Here is a 21,379-nt window from a genome sequence, read left to right as displayed (position 1 = left end):
GTCCCACTGGAACACTCTCAAAGCCGCTGTCTGCCCTTTCCCAACCCCTGAGGGCCAGCAGCCAGTGCTGGTTCCTGCAGCCCATGCCCAGGGTTCCCCATCTCCTGGCTGGGCTGCCCCCAAGGGGGCACATGGTTCTCCTGAAGGCATTGGTCAAAGTGTGCAAACCTGATGCTAACCTTAACTCTAACCCTACTCTTAGCCCCAGCCCCTCGCCCTGCCCTCCCCATGCCCTGCTGAGCACAGGCACATGCAAAGCACCAGGGCTGAGCCTCTCCCTGCCCTGCGCGTGCCTGGCAGACACCCTCACTGCCAGCTTAATGGGAAGAAAGAGAAAAGCTGCTTTCTGCAGCCCGGGGTGCAGTTCCAACCCCACATCATGCAGAGCAGTGAGTCACGCGGCACAGCTGGAGTGGGGCTCTGGGCTACAGATCTGCACTGCTTAGCCCCAGAGCGCTGCCATCAGCTCCAGTATGCTATGAGGAGGGGGCAGCAAGGCCTGGATGGGATTCTGGATTCTCCCCTTTGCAGTCAGGCAGCAAAGCTTATGTGTGTGTTCATGCATTCAGTGTGGCAGCTCTTGCTCCTTCCCTAGAGCACAGGATACGCAGGATGCAGAGATCCATGCCTGGCATCTCCTGCAAGGGCGGACAGAGAAGGAGGGGGCGGCTTCCACTCCATCATGAGTTGGTGGGGGCTCAGCCCTGCCGCCAGGCTGGGGACAGCAGGGGGCTGGTGCTACGTGAGGAGGAGGGATTGGGGGGGGGCCGCCCGCAGCAGGGCTGGTTGGGACATGCTCCAGGAATGTCTCCCAGCAGCAGCCGCCGCCGGCTGTCCTGGCAAAGCTGGGCACGGCTCCTGCGACGAGGTGCCCCCCCACATCATGAAGCCAAGGCACAGCAAGGCAAAGCCTCAAAGAGAGAGCCCTGCTCTGCCCAGAGGGATGCTCTCGCTGCCGCTTCATGGCCACCTCAGCATGCTGGGATGGAGAAGGCCCAGCCAGTCTCTGGGACAGCGAGGGGGGCAGCAGGCAGGGGCTGCAGTGCCCCAGCTGCAAGGGATCACCCATGCAGCCCAGTTCATCCTGCAGGAATTCAGCTCCATGGCCCCTCTCCTCCCAGCCCTATTGCCCCCACCCGCAGCAGGATATGGCTGTGCAGAGGGAGCCCAGCTTGTTCGTGGGGACGGATGGAAGCACAAGGAATGGGGAGCAGCAAAGCCCCCCCTGCACTCTATATGGGGCTGGTGCTGCCTTTTCCCATGCTTACCCCATGGGTCCTGGCACAAGCCTCTGTCTGATTCTCTGCAGCAGCAAAGCACTCGCCCTGGGGGTACATCAGTACAGCTGCAATCACTGAGCTCCCAGCCCTGCCCTGGCTGCAGGCTTTGCAGGCACACACTGGGGTGATCTGGTGCTCAGCTTTATAGGGCTCTGAGGGTGTGTTCTTCCTTCAGACAACAGCAGGGGCCATCACTGCTTGGGCCCTGCTCTGCAGGTATGTAGGAGAGGTTGCTCAGCTCAGCTGTCCCAACCCTGCAACCCTAACATCCCTTTCTCTTTGTACAATCCTTCTCCAGTCTCCCTCATTTCCAGCCTGGGCTACAAATCCCAGCACCAGGAGGAGGGGGTGGTTGCTCAATGCTTCCTCCCTACCTCTATTAAAGTGTTTCACAACTCGCACCCACACCCCTCCAGAAGGGACCCACAGTTCCAGGGGAGTTCTGGCAGCACTCACACACAGCCTCCATCCCACAGTGCCAGCACAGGGGTGTCTGAGAAGGAGACATCCCTAAGCACACCTTGGGTGGGTCAAGGCACATAAGCAATGGCACACACTGCTTTACCCGCAGGGTAAAGCATCCATACAGCTTACAATAGTCAGCAGCACTGGGTTCCCAGCAGCACCTCCAGTTAATGCTGCCTGCAGCATCCATGGTGTACGGGAAGGATAAAGCTCCAGGCAGCGCTCTGCTGAGACATCCCACGCCTGGGGGATGGAGGCTGCAGAGGGACGGGAGCAGCCCTGCTGTGGACACAGGGATCTGTTCCGCAGAGGGATTTGCGCAGCGCACGGGACCAGACTTGTCCTCGGCGCTCTCCCCTGAGAGGCTGTGCCATTGCTCCTTCGGCTCTTTGGCTGGGCGCCCATCTCCAGAAGAAAAGAATAAAAAGGACCAAACATCCGCCCTGCCCCGCCAGGGTGCATCGCTGTCTGTCACCATGGGAACTCATCCCCCGTGCGGACCCATCCGGGATGACTTCATATCTCCGTGAGCAGGAGGGCTGCGTCACCGCCATGGCACGGGGCCGGCGGCCACGCGGCGCACGCGAGGACCCTCAGCCCCACAGGCAGGGAACGGCACGGGGAAGGCAGAGGGCAGGAGGTCTGCACCCACAGGGACGGCCGTGGGAACAACCGGGGGCTCTCACAGCGGTGCCACGCTCACCTGTGAGTCACCACTGTGTGCGAGGCAGCAGGAGATGGCTGTGACCCCATGTCACCGGGGCTGCGGCCAAGCGCAGCACATCTGGAGCAGCTATAAACAAAGTGGGGAAGCAGGACAGCCACGGCCACATGTGGTTTGGGGCAGGGGGGGCCTTCAGCCTCACAGCGGGGGGGAAGGGGTGGGAGTGCAGAGCTGCCACGTGGAGCCTGGGTGCAGGGCACGCAGGGCTGGGTGCGCTCATCAGCCTCTTCCAGGTGTCCTGGCACTGCTCCGTGCCCCACGAGGGCATTTCCTTCACGGCTTTATCCAGATGCTCACCCTTCATACAAGTTGCACATGCACTGGAAGCAGCACACAGGACTAATGCAATTTGCTGCAAACTGCACCCTGAGCACTGCCTCGAGTGTCAGCCCCCCGTGGACAGGTGGGTGAGTGGTGCCCAGCAAGCTGAAGGCTCAGCAGCCTGATGCTGGAGCTTCCTGGTATAGCACTTGAGTATTCGGGCTCCTGTTTCAATATCTTAATTACATAATTAGCCTTGCCCCAATCAGGTCACGTGGCATTCGATCCAACTGCTGTCCTTGTGCTGTGTGATTCTCATACAGAGCCTTAAATCGTTCCAGTGTGCAGGAAGCTCAGCAAGCGGCTCCAGCAGGTGATGCCAGGAATCCAGAAAACACATGACGGAACGGAGCTGGAGAGATGAAAAGTGAGAACCACTGATCCTCATCGGGTGGCGTGTGGGGTAAGGCAGCCTTTAATGAGGATATCCAGCTCAGGCTCACCCCCTTCCACACAGGCTGCTGCAGAAAGAGCGGAGACAATGCCGACAAGTCCCGCACCGTGCCCCACTCAATCTCACACCGCCGGGATGGTTGGAGCTGGCAGTCAGGCCTGGATGGGCCCTTTGTCCGCTTTTTTCCCAAGCAATGAATGCACCACAGCTTTAGATGAGCTGTTTCCATAGGGGATTTCTGGACATGCATGGAGGCAGCGCTGCTCTCCCGGCGTGCCGTGTCCCCAGGCAGCACAGAAGGCACAGTGAGGTGCGGGTCTGCCACACGCTGGTACCACCTCACCCCAGGAACCCCAACCTCTGAGCAATTCTATGATTTTGTGATGCTGCATCATAAGGAACATTCAGCCTTCTTCTGAGCCTCAGCAGGAGAGCTAGTGGAGAACTGGCCCGGAGGGCTGAGGGCTCTCCTCCCAGCAGCTCTCTGGCACCAAGCAGAGGCACAGCTCCAAACCTCCCTGGTTCCCCGAGGACAGGCTTGGCTCAGCACCTATGATTAGTATCAACTGTACTTTCCGGGAGGGGGTAATTAGTTCAGGTGAGGCAACTACCAACAATTGGCTGCTGCAGCCCATGTCTCTTGGCAAGCGCCCACATCCCCAACAAGCAGCTCACATATCAAAGGGGCTGCCTGCTCCACGGGCAGACCCACCCTGCACAGCTACCCCTGCCCCACATGTGGGGGTACTGAAAGCTTTCCCTGCTACAGACCCCAGTGCAAGGCTCCAGCATGGTGGGGAAAAAAAAAATCACTGAGGTACTGCACAGATGGCATCACAGAGCCCTGGGGATACGGGCACAAAGTATCCTCCTTCCCAAACCCTTCTCTCCTCCAGCCAAGGTGTCAGAGAGGGAAGGTGATTGCCTGGAGGTGGTGGAGGGTGAAAGTTTCAAGGAAGGAACATGACGGAGGACGGATGAGACAGTTAACTGCGCGAAAGAGGAGGTAGCCAAGGCCGATTCCTACATCAAATGAAGCTTATCAGCACATTCTAATGGGATCCCAACTAACCTTCCAAGTGAAGTAGCAAAATAAAACACTTCAGCCATTGAGAACTAGACTGGTCAAAGAGCCCCGCCAAACAATCCTGCATTGTCCAGGCAGCCAGGAAACAGATTTATTAGGTCACCTGGGCCATCTCCAGTTTCAGTGAAATTGTCCTGTTCTAGGGATGGTTCCAACTCCTTTGGCACAGCTGCTGTCCTTCACCAGACAGTGGGAACCACAGGAAGGGGAGGGGTCCAGGAAAACACTCACTTTATCAAGGTTCAGGAACAACATTTTGCTCAGATGCTTCTGTTGTGCCAGACATTTCCCAGGTTGGATTCGCTGGGACTGACTGAGACTGCTCTGATGGCAGAACAGAAACACACGCCTATGGCTCCAGTGGTGGCGACCTGCCAACTGGATCAGGGCTTCATGTCCTCCAGCACAGAGGGACTCAGCTGCCAAGTATCTGATGAGTCTGCCCAAGTTCCAGGTTATGCTTCCCAAGCCCCTCACTAAAGCTCTGCACACAATGCTGCTCACCAGAGCACAGATCTTATTCTAGATCAAACCTGATATGTTTCCACGTGGATAAAAGCATCTGGGAAAAAAAAAATTAAAAAAAAATTCCTTCCAGCGCTGTGTAACCCAGCCAGCCTTGCAGAGCTGCAGCTGCTGGGGGTGAGCACTCACCGATGCGCTGGGAGCACGCTGCTCTGCACCGCCTGCCTCTTTTGCGTGGAAACAAAGCAGTCTGGGAAGCAACAGATGCAGAGGGGGCTGAATCTGCTCCTCAGTACGAAGCAGTGCAGGAGGGGCTGCAGAGTTACTCAAGGAAAACCCTTCCCAAGAAGAACCCTCCAGAAATGAAAAGATGTAGGAAATGCTGAAGCAACAACGTGCTTCTTCCAGAGTGCTTTGCAACTGGTGAGAAATACAAGGGAAGAAAGATCACCGAGGGGGAAAAATATATCGAGCACTGGAAGACGGGAGGATTAGAGGCTAATCGCAATCACAAAACCAAGACGGAGCCATTTACTGGTTCCACAAGGCTTAAGGCGTAAGCGAGCTTGTTTAGTTTTGCAGCCCTCGATGCACTCACAACGAGCCAGAGCTTGTGATGGCAGTCAAATCCAAATTGCAGAGAGAACATTTAACAGTTTCAAACTTGTCTGGTATACGCAATGGGTTCAGACACATTGACTCTCTCGTCAAGAATCCAGATTCAGCACAAATGATTTAGTACACTGGATTAGTCTCAAGCGTAATGACTAACTCTTAGAAACTTTTACACTATTTTTAAATCCCACTTGTCAGGGCAGCACCTGGAAATTAAACGAGAATCCCTGGGAGACCTATTCCAAAGACAAAAATGAGAGGAGAACCTCGCTGCTTCCCAGCGCAAGCTAGTGCCACCTGGTGGGAAGCTGCCCTTCAAACCTTCGCTCCCTTTCATCCTTTCTGCTTTCAGCTCCGCGTTCCAACTTCCTAAGGGCAAAATCTGGGAGCACCCAGGTAGCTCTTCCAGCTCGTCAGACTCAGAGGTATCTTCCAGGTGTAGGACAGGTCATTCTATTCTTCAGCACAGACGGGTGGGACTGTCTGGATGGATGGTGGCTCATCTGTATGAGGAACACGGAGAGAAGTGCTCACCGCGCTGGCCTACAGCAACCAAATTCTTCGAGATGACAGGCACCGTATCCCAATATGGGCTCTTGAAAGGGGTTTGTCCAGTAACAGCTCCAGCTCCTCAGAACGTCCTGACTTTGCTCAGCTGCACCAAGGCAGCATCAGACAAGGCCAGGTTGATCACCTTCACCAGTTAAAGCAGGTGGTGGGAACTCAGCTGGTCAGTTTTGCCTGAAGCTCATCAGGGTGAGAGACATTACACAAACTGCCCTTCCCAGGGAGGCAGCCACCCCAACAAAAAGGGAACAAACAGCAAGGACAGAAATACTACCATCACATCCCAGGGCCTGGAAGAGGGCAGCCTTTCTGAAGGTACATTCTGATCCCCTTGACAAGCAGTAATGAGAGCACAGAGGTCCTCTCCGGTGAGGGCCCTTCACCCTCAGCTCTACAAAGCAGGAATGCTATAACCCCTGTATGACCACGCTGCCACTCCACAGCACGGCCAGAGCTACCTCAGTAATTTCATGCCAGGGAAGAGATCCTGCAGCCAGCCTAGAGACAAGACTATTGGCACAGCAGGACTGTGGCAGCTCAGGACAGAGTGAGGGGCTGCAGACAAGTTTCTAGCACAAACTCTGACCAACCAAGACTTACTGGTCCCACACCTCACCAATTTGTTCAGATTAACAGTGCCAACACATGTGACTCAGCAAGACAGTCAGTGCCCAGCAGAATCAACTCCACATAAAATATTTATATTTTTTTATTATACATTTAACACGGAGAAGACAGCCATTTTGACAGGACTCCTCTTTGTTCTGGTACACAAGACATTCAGAGCCACAGACAACTCCAGGAGCCCTGTCGGAGTCCAGAGCTTCACTGTTCCATCCAGCAGGGACATGTCCTAGAGACGGATCCAGTACATGCCACTGCGGATACGGTTGTAATCCAACAGCTGTTCAATGGGACCTGAGTGAGAAGAACAAGAGTTAGTCACTGGAGCTGTAATTAAAATCATCGTGTGGTTTCCCATGGTTGTAAAGCAGATGGTGGCAGAGTACGCTGCGCTCACAATCCAGAGCAGCTATGTGCAAAACCGGGTAACTACAGCTCAAACCTGCATCAGGAAAACTGGCAGATGCCATCTCCTGACAGAGAAACCATTGCTTTTTCCCTAGAATAGGTTGTTTGCTCTTGTTCCTCCACAACACTCAGTACAGCTTCAAATACAAGTATGAAATACAGGGAGCCACCAAATCGTGGAGATTTTGGCTAATTCTTTCCAACTTCCTGATTGAAAATCCTCTCCCTTCTGCACTGCTCCATTTTGCAGGCCCAGAGTAAGCAGCTGCATGGAGGAGGGGAATCCACAACACAGGAAGGAGGAGGCAGCAGAGCTGAGCTGCTCAGGCAGGTTCTCCAAACGGAATTTATCCTTGGCCAGACAGACATGCCAGAGCAGCACAAGAGGACTGGGCCCCTTCACTTCCCTTACATAAACCACCATGACCCCAGGGTAAGGACACCTGGCAGATGCCACTGGGCCCACACCCAGCTACGGGACTCCCAGTCTTAGTCATAGCTCCACATCAAGCAGAGGTGGGAGGACAGCCAGCAGCTCACTGTCATTGCATCTCCATCACCCCCAGGTTTGATCTCCTGGCAAACGTGCTTTGGCACACCTAATGTTCAGAGGCAGGAGGGTAATAACAAAGCCAGAGTGGTTAAGAGGCCAAAACAGACGTGTAAAAAGAGTCTGCACTTCGCTGCCACTCAGCTCGTGATCACCCCATGTTTTGAGCTATTGTGCACTAACTGACTGGTACTTACCAACTGCTGCAAGTGCTGGGCATTTGTCATAGATGTATTTACTGCATACCTCCCTCACCATTCTTGCATCAACAGCCTAATGAGTAACAAAACAAGCAATTAACAACCCTTCTGGCAGACTTAGATTTCTCAAAGCTTGAAGTTACTATTGCTGTTACATATCAAGATAATTAAAAACATGCTGTTGGAGCCGTGGGAGCCATCCATACCAACTGTCCAGCCCTTGTGTGCAAGGATGGCTAACATTCTACACAGTGCATTCCTCTGAGGGTACAGAAGACACGGCAGTCCAAAATCTGGAGCCTTCATAAGGATACAGTGGCTACAGAAATCTATACAAATTAGATGGTGGCCACATCTAGGGAAACTGTTAAACGAATTTCAAGTTGGGCTGTTTAACAAAGCTGTATGTCCTCTTGCTGGGATGGAGTAGATTCAGACACAAGGTCACAGGATACATCAAGTCTTTGCCAGTACTCTTATGTACTCCTACTAGCACCAGTGACCTGATTGCCTGGGCCCCAGGCAGAGTACCTAAGGGAGAAGTAAGCCTTCCATTACTGCAGCAAACTAAGGCCAGAAAAATGGCAGTGCCAAGCGTGCTCAGCACTCCCAAAGAAAACAAATGGAAACCTACGGAAATCCTGGAATCCCATTCCTCCAGAGAGATACGGCGTCCATAATTTAAGAGATGGCTTCCAATTGTCTCACACACTGGAGTAGTACCTAGATGTTGAAGGTATCATACTGTCAGCAAAGTTGAAAGGTTTCCCAAATTTCACAGCCTGAACATCAGCCAAAGCAGACAAACAACTCTAGCCATTAACTAGGCTCTAATGAAGTCACAGTTATCACACTAAGCAGCTTCAGCAGGAATTCAGCAATGCAAACACTATTCCTGATCTCCAAAATGTTACTGCCAAGGCAGACCAGCTTGAAGGTCTCAATTCTAAATTTACCAAACAGTACATATGTATTATTCACTCACAGAAGGAAAATGACAACAAGTTTACAGAGTCAGAGCGAACCTGTAGCACAACAGGCTGTGATCAGCTACTTTGAAAACATGGAAGGAGAAGAGCAGGGGAAAGGGAGTTTTGCCCAGCACCTGTAACATATCTAGCAGAGCTCCTACTCCCTACTAAAGATGCAAAACCGCTGAGCAGCTTTTATTCTATAAACCAGAACATACCATCGAGCTGAGCCACCATGGCATTGCGCAGGTAGTTCTTGGCTCTCTTCACCTCTGATTCTGTGGTACTAGTGCACACACGCATCCTGCAAAAGAGACAGGAAGACCACCACAGCTCTTAGAGGCGTTTGCCTATTCAAACAGAAAGTGCATTCTACCCTTTCCCAAGACTGCAGAAATATGCTATTAACATCACTTGTCTTGCAGGCCTGAGATTTGTTCCTGACCACCACAGAGTAGCTAAGAAACGGGGAGCAATGAACAGCAGGAGGCAAGGGAAAGAGCTGAAGCTGATAGGCAGGGAATATCAGCCAACAGTTTACATGCTGAGTTGCACTCACAAAGGTCTAAGCAGCTCTGGTGTCGAGTCTAGCTTGCCTATCAGGCACAGCAGCAAGCGGCCTGCGGTATGCTATCACAAGAGAAGGCAGGCGTGTCAGCTATTCCCACACATGCCAAGCTGCTATGGAAACTGATGCTGAAAGAATAAGACAGTTATACAGAGCCTGTTTGGACTCCAGCTGCTAAATCCCTTCCTCCCCTGCCAACCGCAGCGTCTCTGGGGCAAGGGCTAACTCCATCTGCTCCATTCACAGCACAGCACGGCTCTGAAGCTCAGATGTAACCTTGAACCATTAATGGCACATATGTATATAGAGTAAGACCAGCAGAAGGCCCAGATGCTGGCATGGCTCCAGCAGCAGGGGATGTGTCAGTCACAACACAACTGTTTGGAAGATATGAACTTTGTCTGCTTTGCCCAAGCTTAAGAAGACAGCAGATACGTGTCTTCTGTACCTAGGAGAGCCTTGTCTTGAAGAAATGGTCTCACTCGTACAGAAAGAGTCAAAGCCTCAGTGCTAGTGCGTGGAAGCTGTGAGCCAAAGACCTGAAGAACCCAAAGGGATTAAAATCCTCAAAAGCAATCCTGACACAATTACAGAAACCACTGACAGGATTACATAACCAGAATGCAAGTTACTGAGGCATTCATGCAGAGACACAGCACTCTGAAGACCAAACACGACCTCCACCAGCTTACTCTCCCACAAGGTCACATTTTAAACAGAAACTTTTGCCTGAAGTTGTACTTACCACTCGCCCTGAGCACAAAACATCATATCATCTACAGACAGAGGATCAGCAATGAAGTGAAAACCAAAGAGGCCAGTATCAGAGTAGGAGGTGTTGAACGTCTGAAAACTGTGGCAGAGTTTATGCTCCACAGCAAGCGCAGCTAGTCTGCTGGACTGGTGCTGTAAGGAAGGAGATACCCATCAGCCATTTCAATCGGACAGCTTCCTCAGAGCTCAAATTCTTTCCCACTGAGCTGTTTTCACAAAGACCGCAGACAAGACAGAGTGAAACACTTTTCAAAGGAGAATTTAATTTAGGCCCTTCATGTGGGTAACAGATGAGAGTCACAGTTGGAAAAGCCACACACAGTGGCCTAGGAGTCTGTACAGGAAAATATTCTCCCTTCACAGCAGCAGATGATGAACTGGTACGCATACCACTATAGGAGTGGGAGCAAATAGCATGTACAAGGTTTCCCAGTCGCAGGGGTTAGCACAGACAAGGGGTTAGCAGTCAAGACAAATTACAGACAAGAAAGGATGTAGTACTGGGGTTTTATACAAGTTCCAACTGCTTTACATCTGCAAGGCAGGCTTGCATCATGAGACTACAGATTCCTCTGTCCTGTTTCCACCATCACCCCCGCTCAACAGTCAGGTCATGAAGACAGGAAAAGCTGCTGAGAATTCATCACCTGAACTTCTTCCAAACTTAGCATAAAAGGCTCAACTCATCTCCCAGCATCATATCTCAAAAACTGTCCTGGGTTAGCCTCGATTACACTTCTATTTTCCATATTTCTGACCACAGCTAGAAGCTAAACAGAACAGTCTCCCATAAAGCACTTTCATCTAGTAGCTCCACAATATTTTGCAGAAAAGGCTCCAGGCTCTCCCTATCACATTCCTGAGTCTCTTACCTTGCCACCTCCAAATGTGCGGTCATAGCGTCCAATGATAGCATTTGCCACATGGAGGACAACGTTGTCAGGATCAGCCCATCCTGGCCCCTCCACAGCAAGAGCAACATGGGCAACAGGCAGAGCATCGTCTCTAGCACGGATCTAGGAAGTCACCAAAGAACAGGGAAGGGCTGACTGAGCATGGTGATTTTGTCTGCAGTCTGCTGCAATGCCAAGCTGACAAACTGGAGGACTTAATATTATCCCAGTGAAATAAAATTGCCTCAGGCTCTACTGAGGACAAACCACTTGCTTTGATATTTCCACTAGATGATGTGAGCAATAGCCTCACACTCTTACTGGACTGTTTTTCCATCTAAAATCCTGGCAAATATTCTGGCAATAAGCCTAAAGAACAGAACATGGGAGCACTACCAGCATGCTGAGCCATCAGCTTCTGAGACTCGTGAACAGAAGCAGCTACAGCTAGTTTCATATTCATTCAACAGTTTGGCAACAGCTGCTTGCTTTGACTGGAACCAAAACAACTTTACCTCGCTCCCTGTGAAACGACAGCGAGGCAGAACAGGCACGGCATCCTCTTTGTATGTAAAGGACACTCCACTGAAGTGTTGTCTAGCTGCATCTACCAGTTCCTTGTGAGAAATACCTAGCAATAAGAATAAGGGAAGTTTACAGAGCTCCATTTAACAAAATCATCTTCTTTTACATTACAGATGCATGACAGGGGGTTGATCACCAGAGTCTCAAGAATCTAGGGCTTACCTCCAGCTGCTGCCAGGACCATACGAGGCGCCTTGAAGTGAGTATCAATATATGAAGTTAGGTCTCCTCGAGTCAGATGCCTAGAAAGTACAAAGAGAAATCTACTATATCAGCTTCTCAGAGTTGGAGGGATGAGAGACAGAATTCAGTGTAGAGGCAGAAGGGATGTTGTTGATTCTGTTAGTTATGGGGTAGTAATACTTTTCAGAAGTACAACTGCACTGCCTTTTTTTCCTCCTGTGCTCTAATTCTGGAACACAGAGAATGAAAACAGGTGGTCAAGAGGAAGAATTAGGGATAGAGTTCAAATGTAGACTAGAGTATCAACCCCTGGTCACAGGGAAACCAACAAGTATGGGAAAAAGCTCAGCCAAGCCCTACCAGCATCAGATCTTGCAGGAAGACTGATTCTAGAAAAGAACGTGTGCAGCGTTACGCATTCACCAGCATCAAGATGGAAAACACAGTCAAGACACAAGAAGCCCACGGACACGTACCACCTTCACGTACAGTCTCATTTGTTCCTAGCACACACACTGGACTGGTTTTCCTGTGCAGCCACCGCTGCTCAGAAGCAGGAGTTATGCACCCCAAGGACTGAACCCACAAGCTATATAGTGCACCCAGTCTATAGCTTACTTGATGTTCTCCGTGGTCCCCTCAACAGTGCGGGCCAGTGCAGTGCCCTGGAAAGCAGTGGCATGAAGGTAATCAAAGGTAACGTTTGTCAAGTCATTGTCCATTTCTTGTAGCTCCTGAAGGATGACACCACGTTCCTTCTCGATCTGAGACTCCTCCAGTGCACAGTTCTGCACAATGTCAGCCAGAAGCTCCACCACTGCAACATATTTGCTACATTAGCAATCTTGCTGCCTGACTGCTACCCAGTACTGCTGAAAGGAGAAAAGACAGACAAGGCAGCAGGGATACAGCAAGAGGGGAAATGAACTGTGCTGAGGTGGTGGCACAACAGAACATACCCATCCCCACAGCATCAGAGAGGGACAAATAACAGTTTTAGTATGAAGAAATCTCTAATCAGCTTGCCAAGTGTCTGTGGTAGTTCACCATCGCCAGCAGAAAGTTGGAAGAAGGTAACAAACACGGAAGGTGATGCATGCCAGACACAAGGTACTGCTGCAGAAACAAGCTGAAATCTTGTGGAGGGCCCGCAAGGCCTACAGTGTGGTCCACATCTACAGCAGAATTGAGTCATAACAACAGCTCTGACTCAAACCACCTCCTCTGCACAAAACAGACCCAAACAGGAGTCTGCACATGGTAGGTAGCACAGAGCATAAGCAACATCCACAAGAGTGACACTGAGAACTTCTGACACAGTAGCTGTTGCTGATCTCATTTTCTTAGCTCCATAAAGCAACCACACGCTACTGAACTCCTACCCTCTGCCTTCTGGCAATATAGCACAGCCTGAAATGAAGAGCTTTGCAAAGCTGCTTTTAAATACAAGTGAGCTTGCAGCCTTGAAGCACCATTTCTTGGTAGCACTCCCTCCAACTGCCAAATACAATCTTCAACTTATTGCTCAGCAACAGCCTCGTTCCCTGGTCAGCTGCTAGAAAGTACACTGGTGGGGGAGAAACACCTGCTGTTTCTTCAACCTCCTTAACTTCACCACTGGCCATCCTACCTTTTGGCATGTCCTTGGACAAGGCTTTTATGTAATAGGCAGTCTGCTCACGTGAGGTGTACCCATTAAGGTGAGCTCCCATACTCTCCACTTCCTTCTCAAAGGCAGCACAAGGACGCTTCTTTGTGCCCTAAAAGCATGCAGAAATACAATGTTATGTCATGAACAGATTTCCCATGGGGCTGAAATAAAGCAGTAAAAAGAACAATAAAGACCTAATACAATAAAACCTGTCACTTGATTAATGAAAAACAAGAGCTAGTGCAAAAAGCAAAATATTTAGCACTTGGCTTATTTACTGTAGCTAAAAAATAGCTGAAATATATTTTGAAATGCCAAATGAAACCCAAAGTGAAGGAGAAAACCTAAGCTAAAGTACAACAGTAGCCGAAGGTCAAATCAATGCAAGTAAGCAAGGACAAGTCAACACCAAAATAAGTAGGTTTCTAGTCATTCAAGTGGTAATATTCTGAAGATGCCAAAACAGGAGCAGAAAATTGCTTCTGAAATAGAGCTCATCCCTTACAGAGTAGAACTGCAGTTGCCTGTGGTGACATGGGCTGGACTAAAGTAAACAAGTCTCAGGCTTCGATGCCTTTTGTCCTAGGCCTGTTCAGCAGACACAGTAATAGCAAAGCAAGAGATGCAGCCTCCAAAATTTCACTGAGCCACTAACAAATCCAAAAACAAGTAAATGGCTATAAGGAAATGCTGCCTTCAGCTCTGCCTGCTACCCTGAGGAAACATGCTTCATTACAGTTTTATAAGCGTGTTATATAGCAGCAGGAACAGTAAGGAACCACAGCATCAGAGAATCAGTCCAACTTGCTACTCATGCTTTTTTTTCCTTTAAGAGAAGAAATACCAACTAGTAAATAATAGCTGCCTTTATTCACATATGCAAGCTGTTCCATATTCAAAGAACACCATACAGACTACATGCCTTTTAAAGTTCATTTTTATGCTACATGCAAAGCCTCTGAAATTCAGAAGAACTGATTTTGATTTACACCTACACCTCTTTTATTACCTATACCCTCCAAAGCAAGAACTAACATGTCAGTGAATGTCTGGAACATTGTCTCCATGCAGCCTTATGCCAGACCTAGCCTTACCTTAAATGCCAGATGTTCCACGAAATAACCAGCCCCATTGTTCTTCTCATTCTCATAGCGGCTCCCCGCCCCAATCCACACACCCACCTAAAAGCACAGGTATCAAGCACACATATTAGAAAATAAACAAACAGACAGCATGTTCAAGACTCGTGCCATAAGTGTAACAGCAAGGAAAAGAAGTCTGCTTCAATAGTAACTCCAAAATAGGAACAAGCACCAGCAACTATTTCCAGTACTCATTCAAGCATTTAATGTAACAGTTTCCCAAAACACTCTGATAGGTTTGCCAAAGATGAAACTACTTCTGGTCAATTATTGCTTACGTATGGGACTACCACTACGCAAAAACTGCAGAGCTCAGGAAAACAGTACAAGGCAAAAACTTGGGCAGACTTCCACAAAGCCAGGCTAGGCCTCTTACTGCTACAATTTGCCTGAACAGAGAATTGGGTGGGTCTTCACCAAACCAAAGTTAAAAGCCAGCTTTGCCACTTTGGGAAGTTGATGATGGTCCGGACAAAGCTGACTACGTCAAATCCTCAATCTACCAGAAGCTTACCGTGCACGTCGGCTGGCTGGACTCCTCCGAGGCCACCCGCAGCCCGTTGTCCAGCGTGGTGACATTTGTCTCAGGGATGTTCTGCAGTGTCTGCGCGTAGGTGGCAGTACCGCGGTTCCTTGCCAGAGGCAGCAGGGCCGCCTGAAAGAAAGGCTCTCAGCACTCGGCCGCAACCAGCACCTCTCCTCCGCCACACAGGCCCCCAGCAGGCAGACAGCTGGACACACGGCCGGGCCAGGCCTAGTGAGAGGGGCCTTCCCGCTCTCACGCCCAGCAGCTCCCACCGCACGCTCCCAGAGCCCACCCCTCCCCGTGACCTTCCGAGCCGAGATACGGGCTGGGTCCCGCCATTCCGCCGCACAGCACAGCCGAGCTGCCCACCGAGCCATCACCCCCAGCCGCCCCGCCCCGCCGCTACCCCACCGTCTCCACATCGACTCACGGAGGGACGCGGGCCCCGCAGCAAGGCCCGCCCGGCCGCCCGGCACACAGAGGACGCCGCCATCTTGTCCCTACCGCGACCGAGCGGGCTGCAGCGCGCCTGCGCCAGACAGAAGGAGGAAGGAAGGAGCCGGGGAGGCAGGCAGGCGCATGCGCAAGATGCTCCGTGGCTCTCCGGGCTGTGGCACGCATGCGCAAGGAGACAGAGAGCTTCGCCTCGGTGGGGCACCGCCTTGTGTTGGGAGGGCGCAATGACGGAAAGGGCGCGGAGCAGGGCCCGGTGCTGGGCACGGCCACCGGGACAGGGGCGGGGTCCCCGGCTTGTGCCTATGCCCGGGGTAGGTTTGGGCGACGGCAAGGGAGACACGGTGGCTGCGGTGAGCCTGGGGCCGCCCATAGGGAGCGGCGGGCCACAGCTGGCCCAGCAGCGCCGCCGTTTGCACAGATGAGGCCTAGTGGGCTGAGGACGCCTTTATTGAGGAAACCGCGCTGGGATGGAGCTGTACTGCTCGCCGGGCCCTCGCCGTGGTGACAGCCCGCTGCCGGCTGCTGGGGCTTCTCGCCGCCCCCCAGGCATGGGGCAGGCTGGCTCCAGGCACACCGCGCTGTCCCCACACAGAGGCTCCGGGCCGCGGGCAGGGACGTGGTGAAGCCCTGCCAGTGGCACGGCCTTGCTCCTCAGGAGTCGTCTCTTCTGCAGGGCTACATTTTGGTGCTGAGGTTCACCTGGGGAGGGCAGAGAGGGAAGTCGGCTCGGCCGCCTCACTGTGCGGTGGCAGTGGGGACGGCGAGGCTGGGTGCTTACTGGGGCTGGGCACTTCTCCCTGTTGAGGTGGAGCACGGCGTCATTCACCGAGGGGAAGAAGCAGTGCTTGGTGATGGTTGAGCTGAAGAAGTTGCCCCGCTCCAGCTGGGCGAGGACAGACGCTGTGCAGAGGGAGAGGCACATGAAGCTATGGCACCTGGCCTCCACCCAAACAAGCTTCCCACCCCCTGTGCTCCAAAGGATGCCAGGAACATCACTGGAGAGCCAGTATCGCAGAGCTCACACTGCGACCCCAGAGCAACCTGCAGCCGGTGGGGACCACCTGGCACCCCATGATGTGGCTCTGCAGCTGCTCTCCTCTGGGAAAAACCTGGGGCAGAGGTCACCACAGAGTGCAAAGAAGCCCTGTGGCTAGTAGCTGTGTCCCACGGGGGTGGCTGTTCCCTGCAGTGGCTGATAGCTCTGTGGTGCCTCCTTACCTGGGCAGCTGGCAACAAAGACATCCACTTCTATTTCATGGAAATCCCTGAAGATCTGCAAATGGTAAAAAACATGTCAGGGAAAAAGGATGAGCAGCTGCCATCTGGCTGTCCTGCACCTGCACAAGCCCTGATCCCTTACGTTCTTCAGGATTTTGATGGAGACTGTGTCCACGAAGTTCACGGGGCTGAAGTCCAGGATGACGGCATGGAAGTCGGGCTGGGGCAGCCCCAGGGAGCGCAGGGTGGGTTCAGCAGGCGCACTGCCCTCGTCCCCGCTCAGCTCAATCACCGCAACGCCTGGCCCATTGCACTCAGCCTTTGTGTCCTGCGGGAAGACCACACGGCTGCTTGTGGCACTCAGCAGGGCAGAGCCCCCCCAGGACCCTGGATTTGTCCTGCCCTATAGCTCAGTGGGGTTTGGAGGGACTCTGGTTGTGTTATGGTGGTGGATGTGCCAGGAGTAGGCACTTTGCTCACACCCAAGCCCCACTTCTGGGTTCTTTCAGGTCACCTTGTGAGCTCTCCCTGATGACTGGAACTGGCCTCATTAGCCTCCTATCCGTAGCCAGCCTTTGCTCTCAATCTTCATTTTTATGATTAACTTGCCACAGACTATAAATGACTCACCAGCTCCCCCACCTAATCATTAATGACCGCAACCTCCTCCCCTGATGTTAAGGGTGATGCTGGTAACCCAGATCTGTGCCAATGCCTCTCCCTGTCTGGTGGCCGTGAGCCAAACTGGGAGCCCCATGGGCTGCCTAGCATGCGCAGGAGGCTGGGGCCAGGCAAGGAGGTGGTATGGGATGGCACGAGAGGGATGTGCTGGGAAGCACCTTTTTCCTCTTTGCCTTCTCCTTCTCTGCTTTCTTCTGCTGTTTCTTCAGTTTCTTGAGTGCCTTCTTCTTCTTCTCAATCAGGCGATCCACATTGATGCCGCTCTGCAAACCCATACAGCCCCATGGCCACAGTGTTAGCACGAGGGGCAGAGCCTAGGGGGCTCAGTGATGCCGTGGAAATGTGTGAGGGGCACCATGCTGCTGCTAAGCCAGCCTTGATGCCCAGGGCTGCATCCCCCTCCGCAGGCCACAGGGACCTGGGCATTGTGCCCTACCTGCTGTGCTCAGAGAGCTGGCAGATTTTCCTACCTTTTTCTTCAGTGCATCGGAGTACATCTCCACGTTGGCAAAATAGATGGTGGAGGAAGAGCGGAAGATCTTTATACCAGGGACCTCCTGTGCCTGGGGACAGATGGAGAGGGTGTGCTACCCTGAGGACCGAGATGTGCCCCTTCTTGCCCTCCCTTAAAATGCCCTGAGAGTGCTTCTAACCACTCCCGCCTCCTGTGGGTGCTTCTTCTCCCACCATGCCAGCATCTCAGTGCTTTTACCTTCTCATATTCAGCCACATCCTTGTAGACATCAGTGTCGGTGACACGCCCCAGGATGGAATAGTGGGGACTGTGGGGAGCAGAGCAAGAGGCTGTTCCTGTGGGCTTCTTCTGCCCTTGGGAAACAGTACCAGGTCCCCAACACTTAACTCCCCAGCAGCCCCACACCAGGGACATCCTAGTGCCAGCCCTGGGAGTTAGTAGAAATGTCCCTGCTGTCCCCAGGGACCACGTCTCCCTTGCACCCAGCCCAGCCTGAGGGTACTCACAGCTGGGTCCGGAAGATGACAGTGAGCAATGCGAAGGCCACTGAGGCTCCCAGGCCAATGTCCAGGTTCAGCAAGAGGGTGGCTATGAACGTCACCACCCAGACCATCTATAGAGGGCACAGTCAGCTGTGGCATGGCCTCCCCATGGCACAACAAGCCCCAGGGAGGGTTGAGGAACTCCCTCAGGGCCAATCAGTACCCTACCAGGTCCACACGGTTGGACTTCCAGAGTGTGTAGAGGTCTCTGAACTGCTTGAACATGCCCTTGAGATTGATGATGATGATGGCAGACAAGATGGCCTACAAGAGAAGTGTGCATCCATTAAGGTGCCAAGGGCACGTTTAGGGGGCACTTCGCTGTGCCTCACATCCAGGGCTGCCTCCAGTCACTTCCCACCTCACATAGAGCATCCCCCCCATGCTGCTTTGATACTGAATGGGCAGGACTGGGATGTGACATGGAGGCTGTGGGACTGGCTGTACCTTGGGCAGGTCATGGAAGAGCTCTCCAATCTTCAGTATGGTTACCAGGATAACTAGGGATGCGATGACACCAGCCACCTGAAGGGAGAGATGGAGGCCAGGGTGAACCTGGATGTTCTCCTTGCCCCTGTTCATGGCTCCCCATGTTGACACCTCAGCATGGGGATGCTGGGAGGGATTTTAGAGAGCAGAGGCAGGCAGAACCACCCACACCCACCTGGCTGTTTCCCCCTGTGCTCTCCTGCACCAGGCTCCGTGACATAGAGCAGCTGATAGCAAAACACTGGAAGAAGCCCCCCAGGAAGTTGGAGAGGCCCAGAGCGATCAGTTCCTGCAAGGACAGAGAAGTGGTCAGGCAGCACCACGCATCCTGGGGCTGTGAGTTTTGAAACAGTACAGAGGAAGGGGCTGCACGTGTCAGAACATTACCTGGTTGCTGTCCACCTTGTAGCCATGCTTCAGGGCAAAAATCTTACCCAGGGAGATGCAGATAGCATAACCCACCACGGCGATGGCGAAGGCATTGCCCACCACCTGCCCAAAGTAGCTGGCGTTAGGGACCACAGGTGGCTTCAACCTATGTCCAAGGCAGGGAGATGGGGCTCAGGAGGGGGCCCTGTGGGCAGCGTGGTGCCCCAGCACAGCTGCCCTTGCCACCCAGCCCCACTCACCCACTGGGGATGTCGCCCACCACAGAGATGCCAAACTTGGAGTTCAGGTTGACACCATAGGATATGCCGGTGGAGATAATGATCTGTGGGGGTAATTGGGTGAGGTAGGGCCTCCCTGCAGAAGCACACTCATGCAGGAGACAAGGGGATGTGTGCCCTAGAGCCACCTTTGCCCAGGTACCCTGTCCCACCCCCCATCACCCTGCAGGTGGCAGGACCATCTGTGGATGATGGCACCTGCACCAGGCCATGGCTGTGTCCCTTTTGGGAGCTGGGGCAGCTCTGGGTACCGTGATGAGCTCGATGGGGATGGGCATCGGGAGCTTGGCAGAGAACTTGTGGTTGAGCTCCTTCACGATGAAGATGGCCACCATGGCAATGATGGCTGTAACCAAGGTGCCCACATTGGTCTCCGGCAGCTTCTTGCAGATCTCAATGAAAGTCTGGAGGATGCAGGAAGGAAGGGCTCAGGAGAGAAAACAGATACCTTGCTGGTGGCTCTTTTGGGGAGACTCCATGTATCCCATAGGTGCTCCTGTACCATACCTGGGGATTCCAGGGTGGCAATGAGCCCCTCACTCACCACGAACAATGAGAGTGGCCCTGAGTGCTCGCCAAGGGAGACCCCAAAGACATTCTTGAGCTGGGAGATGAGGACGTGCACGGAGGCGGCAGTAGTGTAGCCACGCACCAGTGGGTCTGAGAGGTAGGTCACCACAAAGCCAAACTGCAGGAGGCCAAGGGCCACCTGGAAGGAAAGGTGACAGGAGGAGCTCCCACAGCTTGTGGGCATGGGGGCACCACAGCCACAAGTCCCTGCTAGATCCTTACCTGGAAGATACCTGTCAGGACTGTGATGGTGGCCACCAGCTCCACCCTGGCAGCGTCCCGCTGTGCCTCATTGACTGCTGTTTCATTGGTGCCATTGACTAACTCCATAAAGTCCTCGCTGGGCACCAAGGAGTCTGTCAGGCTGCCAATCATGACGGATATGACAGCAAAGGGACCTGAGCACGTGCAGGAAAGGAGTCCAAGTCAGCACTTGATATCCAGTTGGGACCTCTTTGAGAATGCAGGCACCTGGCCACTCGGTTGGTGTGCCCATGATGCTTTGGCTCTGGTTTGGCCCAACTGCCTTCTTGGTGGGGCAAAGTGAAGGCAGAAGAAAGGCCCCTCCACCCACTCACTCATTGGCATGGCAACACTGTGCCATAGGTGAAGGCTCACCCCTCTCATTCTCTCTCCCTCCCCTCCATTCCCATGGCAGCACACAGTCCCTTGGCTCACCCACGGAGTTGTGCCTGGACGTCCCAAAGAAGAAGTAGAGGAAGACGGGGTAGAAGGAGGAGTAGAGGCCGGTGACAGGTGGTAGCCCAGCAAGCAGTGCATAGGCGAGCCCTGGGCACAGCAGAGCAGGGAGAAATGTTATGGATGGATGAGCCCTGGCTCTCACCCTTTGGGAACCCCAGGCAGGGCAAAGCGTGGGGATGCATTGCTCACCCTGGGGCAGGTGCATGATGCCCACACTGAAGCCTGAGAGAATGTCCCCAAGCAGCCAGTCCTTCACGGGGTAACGGGGCAGCCAGCGCAGGACAGGTAAGAAGCGGAAGAGCAGGGACTTAGCAGTGGAGGCTGAACACCTGCCGAGGAAGGAGTGGGAACTAGGGCTGAACACAGAGGATCCAGGGCTGCAAGGCAGCAGGGGAACCCAGAGATGCAGCCCTGTCGGGAGCACCCAGCTCTATTCCCCCAGCCCTACCTTGCCTTCCGGAGACAGTCGTGTATTGAGGTCTTGCTGGGAGGTTTCCTCTGTGCCAGCTCCTCCAGGTCAGCCTCGCTCAGCACCTCACCACGGGGCTGCCTGGGCCGGCGGCTCAGCACCATCTCCGCCGCCAT

At 53.0% G+C, this 21,379-nt stretch overlaps 2 protein-coding genes across 2 annotated transcripts; both read right to left on the bottom strand.

Moving 5' to 3' along the window:
- On the bottom strand, nt 6,615–15,559 carry LOC110404762 (cytochrome b-c1 complex subunit 1, mitochondrial). Its single transcript, XM_021409412.1, has 13 exons — nt 15,424–15,559; nt 14,982–15,122; nt 14,420–14,506; nt 13,305–13,434; nt 12,293–12,491; nt 11,654–11,733; nt 11,422–11,537; nt 10,886–11,029; nt 9,985–10,145; nt 8,890–8,975; nt 8,335–8,423; nt 7,698–7,773; nt 6,615–6,836 (listed from the first exon to the last, which is right to left on the bottom strand). The coding sequence occupies exons 1-13, from the start codon at nt 15,484–15,486 to the stop codon at nt 6,772–6,774; spliced, it is 1,437 nt and encodes a 478-aa protein (XP_021265087.1). The 5' UTR covers nt 15,487–15,559; the 3' UTR covers nt 6,615–6,771.
- On the bottom strand, nt 15,668–21,379 carry SLC26A6 (solute carrier family 26 member 6). Its single transcript, XM_021409659.1, has 18 exons — nt 21,299–21,379; nt 20,984–21,224; nt 20,771–20,881; nt 20,315–20,490; nt 20,067–20,231; nt 19,774–19,926; nt 19,484–19,566; nt 19,242–19,389; nt 19,030–19,143; nt 18,813–18,890; nt 18,534–18,629; nt 18,330–18,436; nt 18,061–18,130; nt 17,819–17,911; nt 17,441–17,611; nt 16,810–16,980; nt 16,668–16,722; nt 15,668–16,349 (listed from the first exon to the last, which is right to left on the bottom strand). The coding sequence occupies exons 1-18, from the start codon at nt 21,377–21,379 to the stop codon at nt 15,895–15,897; spliced, it is 2,568 nt and encodes an 855-aa protein (XP_021265334.1). The 3' UTR covers nt 15,668–15,894.

The sequence above is a fragment of the Numida meleagris genome, chromosome 11 (assembly GCF_002078875.1).
Source record: "Numida meleagris isolate 19003 breed g44 Domestic line chromosome 11, NumMel1.0, whole genome shotgun sequence".
Taxonomy (NCBI): Eukaryota; Metazoa; Chordata; class Aves; order Galliformes; family Numididae; genus Numida; species Numida meleagris.
This window is presented reverse-complemented; position numbering and strand designations above follow the sequence as displayed.

What these genes read in the sequence shown, in the direction of transcription:
- LOC110404762 (XM_021409412.1), bottom strand. Translation starts at nt 15,486, where the DNA reads ATGGCGGCGTCCTCTGTGTGCCGGGCGGCCGGGCGGGCCTTGCTGCGG. An exon ending in TGGAACATCTGGCATTTAAG is followed by an intron (nt 13,435 to 14,419) that starts GTAAGGCTAGGT and finishes GCATGCTTTTAG; the next exon opens with GGCACAAAGAAGCGTCCTTG. An exon ending in TTTTGTGCTCAGGGCGAGTG is followed by an intron (nt 8,976 to 9,984) that starts GTAAGTACAACT and finishes TCTCTTTTGCAG; the next exon opens with GATGCGTGTGTGCACTAGTA.
- SLC26A6 (XM_021409659.1), bottom strand. Translation starts at nt 21,379, where the DNA reads ATGGCGGCGGAGATGGTGCTGAGCCGCCGGCCCAGGCAGCCCCGTGGT. An exon ending in GTCCAGGCACAACTCCGTGG is followed by an intron (nt 20,491 to 20,770) that starts GTGAGCCAAGGG and finishes GCACGTGCTCAG; the next exon opens with GTCCCTTTGCTGTCATATCC. An exon ending in CCGATGCACTGAAGAAAAAG is followed by an intron (nt 17,612 to 17,818) that starts GTAGGAAAATCT and finishes ATGGGTTTGCAG; the next exon opens with AGCGGCATCAATGTGGATCG.